At 46.2% G+C, this 15,850-nt stretch overlaps 1 protein-coding gene across 4 annotated transcripts in view; it reads left to right on the top strand.

Moving 5' to 3' along the window:
• Positions 1–15,850, top strand: part of dnah7 (dynein, axonemal, heavy chain 7) — a 1,084,136-nt gene that overhangs the window by 814,131 nt on the left and 254,155 nt on the right. For all 4 annotated transcript variants that reach the window (XM_070875892.1, XM_070875893.1, XM_070875895.1 and 1 more), the window contains 2 exons: positions 5,454–5,546; positions 7,512–7,688. In XM_070875892.1, coding sequence (XP_070731993.1) covers positions 5,454–5,546; positions 7,512–7,688 — 270 coding nt within the window. The remainder of the gene's footprint in view (positions 1–5,453; positions 5,547–7,511; positions 7,689–15,850) is intronic.

Here is a 15,850-nt window from a genome sequence, read left to right as displayed (position 1 = left end):
ATGATTTCCCTTTCACAAATCCATGCTGACTTGGACCTATCATGTCACCATTTTCCAGATGCACTGCTATGACATCCTTAATAATTGATTCCATCATTTTACCCACTACTGAGGTCAGGCTGACCGGTCTATAATTCCCTGTTTTCTCTCTCCCTCCTTTTTTAAAAAGTGGGGTTACATTGGCTACCCTCCACTCCATAGGAACTGATCCAGAGTCAATGGAATGTTGGAAAATGACTGTCAATGCATCCGCTATTTCCAAGGCCACCTCCTTAAGTACTCTAGGATGCAGGCCATCAGGCCCTGGGAATTTATCTGCCTTCAATCCCATCAATTTCCCCAACACAATTTCCCGACTAATAAAGATTATTAACAGAGCTCCTTCACCTCCTTTCCCTTCTTGTCTATCCTTCTGAATTGTCAGATACCCCTGTATGTTTAATTCCCAGTCTTGGCCACCCTGCAACCACGTTTCTGTAATGGCCACCAAATCATTCCTATTTATAATGATTTGTGCCGGCAACTCATTTACTTTATTTCGAATGCTGCGTGCGTTTCGGTAGAGTGTTTTAATACTAGCTTTTAAACCATGATTTTTAGTTTTGACCCCTCCTGCAGCCCCTTTATCTTCATACATATTGTCCCTTCCTATCACCTTGTGGTTTACACTTACCCCAGTGCTACTCTGCTCTGTTGCCTCCTGCCTTTTGCATTCTTTCTTGGGGTCCTGTTCATCTGCGCTCTCACCCACTCTAACTAGCTCAGAGCCCTCTCCTGGGTTCCGAATACTCCTCGCATTGAGGCACCGAGCTTTCAGGCTTGCCTTTTTATTACACTTTGATTCTTTAGAATTTTGCTGTACATTGGCCCTTTTTGTTTTTTCCTTGGGTTTCTCTGCCGTCCACTTTTACTCATCTCCTTTCTGTCCTTTGCTTCTGTCTCCATTTTGTTTCCCTCTGTCTCCCTGCATTGGTTCCCATCCCCCTGTCATATTAATTTAACTCCTCCCCAACAGCACTAGCAAACACTCCCCCTAGGACATTGATTCCGGTCCTGCCCAGGTGCAGACAGTCTGGTTTGTACTGGTCCCACCTCCCCCAGAACCAGTTCCAATGCCCCAGGAATTTGAATCCCTCCCTGCTGCACCACTGCTCAAGCCACGTATTCATCTGCGCAAGATAGAGGCAGAGAGGTTGTTTCCACTGGTCGGGTAGACTAGAACTAGGGGGCACAGCCTCAAAATACGGGGGAAACTGAGATGAGAAGGAATTTCTTCTCCCAGAGGGTTGTGAATCTGTGGAATTCTCTGCCCAAGGAAGCAGTTGAGGCTAGCTCATTGAATGTATTCAAATCACAGATAGATAGATTTTTAACTAATAAGGGAATTAAGGGTTATGGGGAGCGGGCGGGTAAGTGGAGCTGAGTCCACAGCCAGATCAGCCATGATCTTGTTGAATGGCGGAGCAGGCTCGAGGGGCTAGATGGCCTACTCCTGTTCCTAATTCTTATGTTCTTATGTTCTTATGTATAAGAGACAATCCGACTGGATGGACATTTCAGCTTTATGTCGGTGAAACAGCTTAATTTAATCTTGCATTTCCCCAGGAACAGCCGCCCAGCTCCCATTGAGCACGCAACTTTTTGCTACTAATAGGACAGGGTCCTGGCTAGTCCAGGTCCTGATCTGGCGAGCCACGATGGGTGACCCCTCGCTCTCAAAAACATCCATGACCAGAAGCAAGTCTGCGGGTTGCGCCGGTGGTGGGCAATGGTAGTCGACTGAGGGCATCAGCACAGTTCTCCGTGCCTGGTCTGTGGCGGATAACAAAGTCATAAGCAGACAATGTTATTGGCCATCTTTGGATGCGGGATGAAGCATTGGTGTTTATACCTTTGTTTTCTGAAATAAGCAAACTGAGCGGTTTGTGGTCAGTTTCAAGCTCGAACCGGAGTCCAAATAGGTATTAGTGCATTTTCTTAACTCTGTATAAGCATGCTAATGCCTCTTTCTCGACCATACTGTAGGTTCTGTCAGCCTTAGATAGACTTCTAGATGCATATGCAACCAGTTGCAGTTTGCCTGATACATTGGTTTGCTGCAACACACACCCGACCCCGTACAAAGATGCATCACAAGCTAGCACTAAACCTTTACATGGGTCATACAATACAAGTAACTTGTTAGAACATAGCAGGTTTCTGGCCTTCTCAAAGGCTGTCTCTTGAGATTTACCCCAAACCTAGTCGTCACCCTTGTGTCGCAACATGTGCAATTGTTCCAGCAAAGTGCTCAACCCGGGTAGAAAGTTACCAAAATAGTTGAGGAGTGCCAGGAACGAACACAGCTCCGTCACGTTCTGTGGTCTGGGTGCTTTCTTGATGGCCTCCGTCTTTGAGTCCGTAGGATTCATGTCGTTTGCTGCAATCTTTCTCCACAAAAATTTGGCCTCTGGTGCCAAGAAAACACATTTGGAGCATTTCAGCCTGAGTCCCACTCTGTCTAGTCGACTTAGAACCTCTTCCAGGTTGTGCAGGTGTTCGGTGGTGTCACGACCGATGATCAGGATGTCGTCTTGAAACACAACGGTGCGCGGAACCGATTTCAGCAGATTCTCCATGTTCCTCTGGAAAATTGCAGCAGCCAAGCGAATCCCAAAAGGGCATCAGTGGTATATAAACAGTCCTTTGTGTGTGTTGATGCATGTCAATCTTTTTGAAGATTCAGCCAGTTCCTGTGTCATGTAAGCGGAAGTTAAGATCCAATTTGATGAATGACTTCCCCCTGCTAACGTTGCGAACGGGTCAGCCACCTTGGGTAGTGGATACTGGTCTTGTAACGAGACTCGATTGATCGTTACCTTATAGTCTCCGCAGATTCCGACCGTGCCATCGCTTTTCAACACTGGAACAATTGGGCTGGCCCACTCGTTGAACTCAACTGGGGATATGATTCCCTCTCGTTGAAGTCTATCCAGTTCAATCTCGACTTGCTCCCTCATCATCTATGGAACCACTCGAGCCTTGTGATGAACAGGCCGTGCATCACGGACTAGATGGATCTGTACCTTGACGCCTGTGAAGTTGCCGATGCCTGGTTTAAATAGCGACGGAAATTTGCTCAGCACGTGAGCGCACGAGGCGTCATCCACCGAAGATAGTGCTTTGATGTCATCCCAGTTCCATCAAATCTTTCCTAGCCAGCTTCTGCCAAACATGTTTGGCCATCGCCTGGTACAATCCACAGTGATAAGTCATGCACAGCTCCATTGTACGATACCTTCACTGCCACACTGCCAATGACTGTTTTGAGCTCTTTGGTGTAAGTGCGCAGCTTTGTATAAATCGGGCTCAGTTTGGGCCTTTGTGCCTTGTTGCCCCACTGTTTCTCAAAAGCCTTCTGGCTCATAATTGACTGACTCACCCCCATGTCCAACTCCATGGAAACTGGAATGTCATTTAATTTGACTTTCAGCTTTATAGGAGGGCTCTTGGTCGTGAAGGTGTGTACCTCATACACTTCTTCCTTGGCCTCGGGTTGAGTTGCCTCTCTTACTCGTTCTGCGTGATCCGCTTCGGATCGACCATTTTCTGCCGACTCTGCCACGTGATAAGTCACAGCATGTTTGCACATTCGCTGGAGGTGCCCCATTATTTTGCAGCCTTTGCACACGTAGTGCTTGAATCGACATAGATGGGCTCTATGATTACCCCCGCAGCGCCAACATGGTGTTAATGGATTCACATTCACGCCTCACGGTGGACTCTGAGTCATCCTAGGTCTTGCAGCTGCAGACGTAAAGGCCCTGCCATGTACAGTTCTGCCTGCTAACGGCGTTATTTTATGCACAGTACTTGCCGGTGAGCTTCGATGATATCAGTTTAGTATTATCGTTCGTGGACATGAAAGCCTGGGCTATCGTGATGGCCTTGTTCAGGTCTGGGGATTCGGCAGACAGCAGCCTGTGAAGAATGACCTCGTGGCCGATTCCAAGCACGAAAAATTCCCGCAGCATTTCCCTCAAATATCCAGCAAAATCGCAAGGTCCCGCAAGGCGACGTAGGTCGGCGACATAACTCGCCACATCCTTGCCCTCGGATCGATGGTGCGTATAGAAGCGATACCTGGCTGTTAAGATGCTCTCCTTTAGCTTGAAATGTTCCCGAACCAGCGTACACAACTCTGCGTATGTCTTTTCGTCGGTGCTAGAAGATGTTTGGATGAGGCCATATGTTGTAGACCCACAAACGGTGAGGAGAATCGCCCTGCGCTTGATCACTTTATCGTCCACATCCAGCTCGTTGGCCACGAAGTACTGGTCGAGACGTTTAACGAAGGCTGGAACTCCCTAGCTAACAGTGGTAGTACCTTCACCACACAGACTGCAGTGGTTCAAGAAGATGGCTCGCCACCACCTTCTCAAGGGCAATTACGGATGTGAAATAAATTCTGGCTTTGCCAGTGACACCCACATCCTGTGAATGAATTTTAAGTACCTCTCCACAAAATCCTTTACCCTGGCACCAGAGTGGCAACATACCATATGGGACTTACATCGGCAGTAGCAGAACTACCTGTTTGTCGCCTTGACTATCGAATCCCCAATTACTACTGTGTTCCTACACTTTACTGCACCTCCCTGTGCCAGGCTCCAATGTCAGACAAACAGTCCAAAAGCACTGAGCCATTGGAGGAGTCGACAGAGGTGGTGGAGAGGTAGACTTGTGCGTAAACATGTGGAAGTTGATCCCATTTCTGCAAAAGATATCATCAAGAAGTAGCATGTACATGAGAAAGAGGATAGGGTCCAGGATAGATGCTTGGGTTACTCTGGAGGTAACAGTGGAATGGCAATTCTGTAGAAGCCAATTCTGGAAATGCTCTGGCTGCGATCTAAAAGATCTCCATGGAACAAATGAGGGCTGTCTCACTGAGTTGGATAACAGAGGCGAGGCATTGGAGGAGGATAATGTGGTCGACTGTGTCACAGACTGCGAGAGGTCGAGGAATGATAATGTACTACAATCACAAAGAATATCATTTGTTTGGAGCGATTCGAAACGGGAATTATGGGAAATATAGGTGTGGATTTGAGAAGCAAAGAGGAAGGGGAGATTGAAGATGGGGCAGTAATTTGTAATTTGCAATGTCAGAGAGGTTGATGGTCTCATTTTTTGAGGGAGAGTCATAACAGCAGGTTTGATTGGGAGAGGACTGTGTCTGAAGAGAGTGCGGCCATACCGAGTGAACAGCTAGGATGGGAGGGAGTAAAAGTTTTACTGGGGACAAGAGCACCAAAGATGTTTGAGCTAATCAACTGCTACAGATGTATCGTGGTGAAAATCTGACCTTTTACAGTTCTCAGTGCAAAGTTACCAGAACTATCCTTTTTCCACATCTGTCTGTTATGTGCATATCTTTTTATGGTTTTTCAAATTTCCATGCTGTTTTTCAGGAGCCATATCGTGAGGTATTTCCTGGTCGGTGGGAGGATAATCTAGGAACCTTCCAGAGGATGCTTATAATTCGCTGCCTGAGGCCAGACAAGGTTTGAATGCCAATCCTTAACACTTAAGTACGTGGTGTAGTAGCTAATTAAAAAAGTTGTCTCAAATCTGTGGGGACAATAATCTACAATCCATTAACAAAAGCTATTAGAGGTGTAATGACCTAGAAAAGCGAAAAAATGAGAATCAAATTCACTGAAGAATAGAATTTAAATGTAATAGCCAAGACATATCAGCAAATGCTTTCAGGGAAAACGGAAAACATTTTACATATTTTTAAAAGTCTAGGGCTAGAATTTGCAGTGGCTTACCGCCCGGTTTCTAGGCGGTATTGACCATTTTGGGCGATAACCAGGTTGGCGAGAAATTGCCCAGCTGAGGTACCGCTGGGGAGCGGACCACCGGCGTGCACCATCCTCTGATTGATTGCCCTGGTGCGATATTTGACTCAGCGGTGACCCGTAGGTAAGTATTAAAAAAAACGCCCACGAGAATCAGCGGAGCTGGGTGGTGCTGGGCGGTAGGTGAGTAGCTCTGCAAGAAAAAGGTAATTGTTTTTTACTGATTATTTTAAAATTCTGTTGTAGTGATTTAAGTTAAAAAGGTCCTGAGAATGATTTTATAATTTTTTATGTTATGTTTTTTAAAAAATATTTTTCATGTTTTTCTCCTCCTAGGCCCAACCTGCAGCCTCGGGGTAAATTTTTAGTACATTTATTAATTATCACCCATTTTCTTTAAGAAACGCCCAATCGACTCTAAATTCAAATTTTTCGCTGAGAATCGAGGTGCAACACCCATTTTTTTCGCTGGGTGGATTTTTTTCTTTTTTTAGGGGAAGTTTTCGCCGGCGATAATCTTGGAAATCTTTTGGGTGGCAATCGGGCACTGGCAACTTGTCAGGAAACTTTAGGCCAGTCTTTGAACTTTATCCATTTTATTAATAAAAGCTATAAATGAATAACCTGCACTGATTTAATAATGTTTTTATCAAGGCACCTCGAGCATGGTATGTTGATTTTGTCCATATGTTAAGCTTACCCTCTCCATCAAGTGTGGGTGTGCTTTAATATTGACTCCTGCTTATACAATTATGGTTGCTTATAGCACAAAAAGGCAATTTGTGTTCTTGGATGCTAACACTTTTCTAAATGTCCAGCGAGAATGATGCATACAATTGAGCAAATCACTATCCAAAACAGTCAAGAGAGGTCCAAAGGCCCGACATGTACTCCAAATTTTTTTAAAGCGCCAAATCACATGTTTAACGTGAGGACGCGACTGCTGCCAATGCACCAGAAGCTGCTTAGAAGTGTTTTGCGCATGCATGCTACTGGTTCGTTACGGGGGCGGGCTCACTAAAAAGAATTTTAAATGCCAGAGGGCATGGGCCCAGGGGAAAACTGTCGGGTAAGGGAGCAGGAAGGAGTAGTCTCTGTGGAAAAATGTGGCGAGGGAGTGGCTTCCTTGAAAAACTGCCGGTAAAAAAAGCAGAAACTACATAGTTCCAGATTAATGCACAGTACGCTTCTGTGCAGCTTCCGGTCGTTGGCAGCAAGCCCCCCGCTCCGCCCATCTCTTAATTCTTATATCCGGGCTTTGATCATAAGGTGCCACAAAGATGGAAGGCCGATAGTAGTACTGCCATTTGGTAAAAGTGCTATTGAAATTTAAACAGGTACAAGTTTGGTCATTGCGTCAGGGTATTCTATTTGTGAATGTATAAATGTTGCTATTTAAAATTTGTCATGAAGCAAATGCTGGATCTCTTATTCAAGCTGACACTCCTGTCCGAGCATGATAGAACACAATTTACTCCTGTTACAAAACAACACCTTTCAGGGTTATCGTGCAGGCTTTAGCACTCCCAAAATTGTTTCAATTCACAGTTAATTTCTGAATAGTGCAACAACAGCAATTTCTCAGCTAATATTTTTGAAACAGTATGTAGCCTTTTCTATGAAGCTATCAATTCATACATTGAAAGGTCAACTCTTTTTCTTCAGGTTATTCCAATGACTCAAGAATTTGTGACTAATAACCTTGGTCGACAATTCATTGAACCTCCTCCATTTGATTTGGGTAGTGCTTTTGGTGACAGTCATGCCATTGCACCACTTATATTTATCCTGTCACCTGGTGCTGATCCCATGGCTGCCCTCCTCAAGTTTGCTGAAGATCAGGTATGTCCAAATGTACCCACTGTTTAGCTGAATAAAGGTCAATTCAAATTATTGAATTAAATTTGCAAGTTTCTCAAAATGATAAAATTATCCAAAGTTAATTACCAAAATTAATGACAAAATAATGTCAAACTATCTAAAAATGTGTTGATTGTGTGGTGAGTATAATTGTTTTGTTCCTGATAACTCAGCTTGTTAAGACATTGAACAGGTGAGCCACAGTGACCAGAAGGTCCTAAGATCAATGCCTAGTCTATGCTGAGTTAGGTAACATTCTCTGGGATGGCGGTAGGGATGTATCATTTAGCTTTAGTGCCCCTGGGTTAGGGTGGGAGTAAAATAGACTGGCAGGATTCCAGCTTTTGATTGATATTCAGTGACCTCTGCTGAAGCGTGCGTGTGTGGATGTCAGATGAGGATAGGATTAAGCGTGGATCTTGAATAGCCTGTCGTACTTACTGCCACACATGAATGAATAATCTTACAGGTGAGGAATATTTCAAGGCATTATTATTTTAATAATGTATTTTATATATTGTTTGGGTTTCAATAATTTTAGTGAGAGCATGGAAACTTGGAGTAATTTTAACCCCGTAAAATAGGTGGATTTGGATTGGGTGAGATGTTAAAATGTTAAAAATCTGAAACAGGAACCCAACCCGCCTCAAACCCACCTAATTTCAGTTTTAACAGAGGCGGGACGAAGGGAGTGTGAGCAGTCCACTCTCAGGAGACAGATTGGTTGTTGAAACCTTTTAAAGAGTGTTCATTTTAACAGGATTTCTATTTTTAACCTATGTTGGCTGGGTTTTCCAGGCCTCGGGAAACCCAGCAGGTGAAAGGAAGCGAGCAGGCTGGATCCATCAGGTAAGTGCCTTTATAGCACTGCTTGTGGGGGAGAAGGAGCAGGAGTGTTTCCTCCAGCCCAACAAGCAAATCTGTAAACACCCCACATCTCCATGATCTCCCCCCAACACCTCCCCTATCACTGACCTCCCCATCACCGACCCCCCCGCTCTGATCTCCCTCTGTTCTCCGACTCTCCTGCTGATCCCACCCCATCTCTGCCCCCAATATCCGACCTCCTTCAGATCTCTCCCTGACCACTGCAATATTCAGCCCCCCACTGCGATCACCCTGACTATCCCAACCACGCTGCACCAACCCCACCCCCCCACCACCATGATCTCTTCCCCCAACAACCTCTAACCCTACTTGCTCCTGGATTACGAACATTTCTGAACACTCAAAGAAGCTAGGATAAAACAGCGCACTTGATTGGCACTCCATCCACCATCTTAAACATTCACTCTCTCCACCAATGGTGCACCATATCTGCAGTGTGTACCATCTACAAGATGCAATGCAGCAACTTGCCAACGCTTCCTCAACAGCATCTCCCAGACCCGAGACCTCTACGATCTAGAAGGACAAGGGTAACAGGTGCATGGGAACACCACCACCTCCAAGTTCCCCTCCAAATCACACACCATCCTGACTTGGAAATATATCGCTGTTCGCTGGGTCAAAATCCTGGCATTCTCTCCCTAATAGCACTGTGGGGGTACCTTCACCATACGGACTGCAGCAGTTCAAGAAGGCGGCTCACCACCACCTTCTCAAGGGAAATTAGGGATGGCCAATAAATGCTGGCCTTGCCAGCGACAGCCACATCCTGTGAATGAACAAAATTTTAAAAAATAGTAACCATCTTTGTCCATTAAGGCAGCTTACCGATTTTAACCTCGTAACTTTCTGATGCAACATTTTGATAAAACTGTCTGGATCCCCTGATAATTCAGTTGATAAGTACAGAACTGAACTAAACAGATGAGAGAGAGCAGCTTTGATCCATGTTCTGCGCCAAGTTACTATCTGTGGGCTCAATTTTCCCCAATGCTGTTTTTTGGCATATTTCAAGAGTTACGCCCGTTTTTTTTTGCCCCAACAACACCAAAAAAAACATGAAAGTTTCTCCGTTCTAATTTTTTTAATTAGCGCCGCGCAATCTGTCATTTAGCTTCAGGGGGGGTGGAGCCTAATGTCTGCGCCGAAAAATGCATGCGCAAAAAGAAAAGTTTTTTACATGACTGCTATGGGCACGCATGTCCAGTACACCTCCCGGTCTGCATTCGGCCATTTTTAGAGAGTCAGTTGTGTGTGAGAACTGTGTGAGAACTTTAATTCTCAGTGGAAAAATCGGAGCTGCAAGATGCAACGCGGCTCAAGGGCCAAGAATTTCTCACAAGAGGAAGTGGAGGCACTCATTATTGTAATTAAGGTCACATAAAAGTTTCACCAAAAGAAATGAAGAAATGCTGGAACCAACCTGCAGACGATTACTGTGCAATGGTGACCACCCCGAGGTCTGGAGTCCAGTGCAAAAAGAAGTGGCGGGTCCTTGGTCAAGTAGTTAGTGTAAGAAATATTTTCATTTATTCACTGGAATTGCAATTGTAAATGTGATCATCTGTATATGTCCCACCCAGCACAAAGACACCCTCTTTAAAAGGTTATATTTTCATCTTTGCAGAGGAAGGTGGCACACAACAAAAGAGAAAGAACTCGAACAGGAGGTGGCCTGGCAAATCTGCACCCACTGACACACTTGGAAGACAGGGTCGCTGCTTTGATGGGTCCTGCCTGGAGAAAAGCGACCACCACTGTGCAAGCTGAACCCAGACTCGAGGGAGAGGATAAGTCCTGCAAGTTCCACATTCTGGCTTTGCTAAAAATCAAGTAACGCACAGGCTAGCCATGCTTCGGTTCATGGGGATGTCTCCGTCAGCTACGCTTCGGTTGATGCAATGTGCTATCATTCATCATGGTCCTTCAAATGAGCCTGCTGCCTGTGCTGTGTGAGCCGATTCATGCCACCCACCCTGCCCCCTCCTCTGCTGCTAACCATTTGTCTGCTCTGCTATATTTTGCAGAACTTGAGGCTGAAGCCGATGCAGAAGAAGATTCAGACGCGGACGAGCCTGAAGAGGAGAACATCTTCCAATCCCACCTTCCAGACCGAGAGCATGGGGGGTGAGGGAGATGGGCAAGGGCTGGGAGAGGATTAAGCCCCCCCCCAGTTTTACTCACTCTGGAGGTGGTGTAGATGCCACACATTGAGATGCCAGCCCCTTTCCTGAGTGGTACGAGTGTTGGGACTATTATGTCCGTAATGTACTTCTGAATGACTCCATGAGGCAATGTGTTGTACTCAAACTATAGTGACCTTTATTCCAAACTCCAGAGTGAGGCAGTCGCATGGTGGCTCCCCTTATATACAGCACCTGCCACCAGGACAGGAAAAGCTCGGTCTCCACCAGTTGCACCCTCCAGTAAAGATCACATGGATGAACTTCAGCAATTGTACATCCCTGTCTGGAGTAAAAATAAAACGGGGAAGGCGGCTCAACCGTGGCTAACAAGGGAAATTAAGGATAGTGTTAAATCCAAGGAAGAGTCATATAAATTGGCCAGAAAAAGCAACAAACCTGAGGACTGGGAGAAATTTAGAATTCAGCAGAGGAGGACGAAGTGTTTAATTAAGAGGGGGAAAATAAAGCAAGAGATGAAGCTTGCCGGGAACATAAAAACTGACTGCAAAAGCTTCTATGGATATATGAAGAGAAAAAGATTAGTGAAGACAAACGTAGGTCCCTTGCAGTCAGATTCAGGTGAATTTATAATGGGGAACAAAGAAATGGCAGACCAATTGAACAAATACTTTGGTTCTGTCTTCACGAAGGAAGACACAAATAACCTTCCGGATGTACTAGGGGACCAAGGGTCTAGTGAGAAGGAGGAACTGAAGGATATCCTTATTAGACTGGAAACTGTGTTGGGGAAATTGATGGGATTGAAGGCCGATAAATCCCCGGGGCCTGGTGATCATTTTCCAAAAGTCCATCGACTCTGGATCAGTTCCCATGGATTGGAGGGTAGCTAATGTAACACCACTTTTTAAAAAAGAAGGGAGAGAGTAAATGGGTAATTATAGACCGGATAGCCTGACATCAGTAGTGGGGAAAATGTTGGAATCAATTATTAAAGATGAAATAGCAGCGCATTTGGAAAGTAGTGACAGGATCGGTCCAAGTCAACATGGATTTATGAAAGGGAAATCATGCTTGACGAATCTTCTGGAATTTTTTGAGGATGTAACTAGCAGAGTGGACAAGGGAGAACCAGTGGATGTGGTGTATTTGGACTTTCAAAAGGCTTTTGACAAGGTCCCACACAAGAGATTGGTGTGCAAAATCAAAGCACATGGTATTGGGGGTAATGTACTGACGTGGATAGAGAACTGGTTGGCAGACAGGAAGCAGAGATTCGGGATAAACGGGTCCTTTTCGGAATGGCAGGCAGTGACTAGTGGAGTGCCGCAGGGCTCAGTGCTGGGACCCCAGCTCTTTACAATATACATTAATGATTTAGATGAAGAAATTGAGTGTAATATCTCCAAGTTTTCAGATGACACTAAATTGGGTGACGGTGTGAGCTGTGAGGTGGACGCTAAGAGGCTGCAGGATGACTTGGACAGGTTAGGTGAGTGGGCAAATGCATGGCAGATGTTGTATAATGTGGATAAATATGAGGTTATCCACTTTGGGGGAAAAAACACAAAGGCAGAATATTATCTGAATGGTGGCAGATTAGGAAAAGGGGAGTTGCAACGAGACCTGGGTGTCATGGTTCATCAGTCATTGAAAGTTGACATGCAGGTACAGCAGGTGGTGAAGAAGGCAAATGGTATGTTGACCTTCATAGCTAGGGGATTTGAGTATAGGAGCAGGGAGGTCTTACTGCAGTTGTACAGGGCCTTGGTGAGACCTCACCTGGAATATTGTGTTCAGTTTTGGTCTCCTAATCTGAGGAAGGACATTCTTGCTATTGAGGGAGTGCAGCGAAGGTTCACCAGACTGATTCCAGGGATGACTGGACTGACATATGAAGAGAGGCTAGATCAACTGTGCCTTTATACACTGGAGTTTAGAAGGATGAGAGGGGATCTCATAGAAACGTATGAGATTCTGATGCGACTGGACAGGTTAGATGCGGGAAGAATGTTCTCGATATTGGGAAAGTCCCGAACCAGTGGACACAGTCTTAGGATAAGGGGTAGGCCATTTAGGACTGAGACGAGGAGAAACATCTTCACTCAGAGAGTTGTTAACCTGTGGAATTCCCTGCCGCAGAGAGTTGTTGATGCCAGTTCATTGGATATATTCAAGAAGGAGTTGGATATGGTCCTTACAGCTAAAGTGATCAAGGGGTATGGAGAGAAAACAGGTAAGGGGTACTGAGGTGAATGATCAGCCATGATCTTATTGAATGGTGGTGCAGGCTCGAAGGGCTGAATGGCCTATTCCTGCACCTATTTTCTATGTTTTTATGTTTCTATGTGCCAGCAAGTATAGAAACAGTGTAAATCTTATTGATAGTACATCAGGTAAACAAGTCTCCATCTTATGCAACTATACAGTGACTATACAGAGAGTATATCTATAGTCTGCATATATAACATCACTCTCCCCCAAGTCCTTTGTGCCAATTACCTGTGCTCTGACTTAAGTGCCAATAGCCCTTGCACATTGGCTGTGCTTTGGCTTGGCTCTCTCCCTGTTAACCCCCAAGTCCTTTTGCCATAACGTTGGATAGTGGTCGCCAGTTTAGATGGTTCGATGATGCAGTGGAGGTTACAGTGGGTTCTGGGTATGATCTATGTGTGTGTCCATGGCTACATACATCCATTTCCCCCCCCCCCCAGCGAGATCATGCAGCAGGCCCGTTACACTAACATACAGGATCAGACACAGTGCAAGTACAAAGAAGGGAGGAAAAATACCGTTGGCTCAGTGACTTACGTTCGTTATGTTTTACGGTCGTGCACCGGGATTGGGTAGATTGCATTCATGGTTCAGTCAAGGTCAGTACTGAGGTAGCAGTACAGGTATGCGAAGGCGCTAGTTCCAGAGCAACCAGATGGGGTCCTAGTCGTTTGATGGCGGCGCTGCGCTCCCTCTAGCGGGGTGGGCTTGGTTCGCTCACCTTGCTAGGACTCAGGGCTTTTGCCGTTGCCTATTGGTGGGCAGAGCCACAAATGTGTGTGGCCTCCCTGTCCTCCTTTGAGGGCTGCAGAATCTTCTGCCTGCTTTCTAATGGTGTTGGGAACCTGGCTGTTCCAGGTCCCGTTTGGGGAACTCGTTGGTTCTGACCTTTCGCTCCTGGACATGGCTGAGGTAGTGACTGGGTCTGGGGGCTGCACCGTCTCCACCCGGGTGGTGGGCAACGGCGGCCGACTGTGCATATTGGCGCCGTTTTTGTTTCCAGGTCCGTGGCGAATAGTGCCATCGTGTGCCTGCAGCATACGATAGACTCTGGGGCAGGGTATCAGGATCAGTGCCTTCACCCTCCTGAGGTCATTGGCCTATAACTTGTGGGGACACCTGGGGCAGGACATCAGGATCAGAGCCTTTACCCTCCCGAATTCGCTCTCTTGCTACTTTTGGGGACACTCTATTCACGGCATCTCGCAACATTTTGTTCATTACATTCTTAATCGGTTCGTTACATTGATTGCCATGCATACAATGTTTCTAAGTTCAGTTGGTTGCAGGTCTCCTTTAAGAGAACCCTGCCATGCCACACTGCACCTCGCTGCAGCAGGGACGCCATCTTGCCTCTGTCCTCGAGGTCGACTGCCTTGATCCTTCTCTCCTGCGATTCTGCCACAAAAGCTGGAAGAGTGCCTGTGAATTCTATCTTCCTCTCCAGGAGTCCTGCCACTCAAGCCGGGAAGGAATTTTTAGGTCGTTCCAGTCGGATCATTGCCACACAGCCATGACGGATGGTCTGTGCCTCAGGTGCTGTGCTGGTCCATTCTCTGGTGCCTGGCCCAAGCGAAGGAAAGGCTTTGCTCTGCCTCTGAGCACGGGGTCATCGATTGCTGGATCTATTTCCACTGGATCTTCTATTACGCTCATAATAAAGGATGAAACTGAGTACTGTGAGCAGTGAGTAAGTGTGACCTTAGCTCCTTTAATTAGACTCCAGAGTGCAGGTACCACGTGGGAAGCCTGCTTATATACAGTGCTCCCAAGGGATGCTGGGATCCCTTGGGACTCCAACAGGTAGGCCATCTGTTGGTGGTGTGATACGGGTTGCCAAGGGTTAAATACATAACATCTTTCCCATCCACCTTCTTCCGAGGAGCGTTGGATCATCACCTGCAACAATCCATAGAGGTAACTTGTGCACCACGCCATTATGGATTACACTTACATCCGCACTACCAAGGACTGGGATCAGCTCCTTGGTGTAGGTGCGCAACTTTTCATGTATTGGAACTAGCTTGGGTTGTTTTTTGTTCCATCGCCTCTCAAAGGCATCCTGGCTCATCACTGACTGGCTCGTCACGTGTCCACTTCCATGAAGACTGGAACGCTGTTTATGTCGACTTCCATTTTCACTGGAGGACAATCGGTGGTGCAGGTATACACTCCATACACTTCTTCTTGGGGCTGAGCTGCCTCTCTGGCTAAATCATCATACTCCCTGCTGGATTCAAAGTCATCTGCCAATTCCTCTGCTAGACAGTGAGTCGTTTTTCTTTTACACATACGCTGAAGGTGGCCCTTGATGTTACAGGCTTTGCATACGTACTCAGCAAACCGACTCTGGTGAGCCCTATGGTTTCCTCTGCAGCGCCAGCATGGTGCTTCTCGATTAGCACCCCTCGACAGACTCTGAGTTCTGGAATCCTGAGGTCTGTGCTCTCTGCCCTGGGCAGAGCCACATTCTACAGTGTTGCCTGTGAAAGGCACCATTCTGTGTACAGTACTTGCCGGGTTTGAGCCCACAGGATGAATAATTTGCTTGGTGCTGCAGGTCGAGGTCATGAACGCCTGACTGACGCTGATGACCTTCTGCAGGTTGACTGTGGTGTCGGCAGATAATAGCTTGTGAAGGAGGCCCTTGTGGTCAATTCCTATAAGGAAGATTTCTCGCAATGCTTCGTTGAGGTGTGTGCCAAAATCACACGGTGCTGCAAGTCTCCTGAGGTCGGCAGCGTATTTTGAAATCTCCTGGCCCTCAAGTCTGCGGTGAGTGTAGAATCTGTGCCTGGCCGTGAAGATGCTCTCTTTTGGTTTTAGTTGGTCGCGAAT

This window comes from Pristiophorus japonicus, chromosome 3, assembly GCF_044704955.1.
Source record: "Pristiophorus japonicus isolate sPriJap1 chromosome 3, sPriJap1.hap1, whole genome shotgun sequence".
Lineage (NCBI taxonomy): Eukaryota > Metazoa > Chordata > Chondrichthyes > Pristiophoridae > Pristiophorus > Pristiophorus japonicus.
Note: the sequence above shows the minus strand (reverse complement) of the source record. Positions and strands in the feature narration are given on the sequence as shown.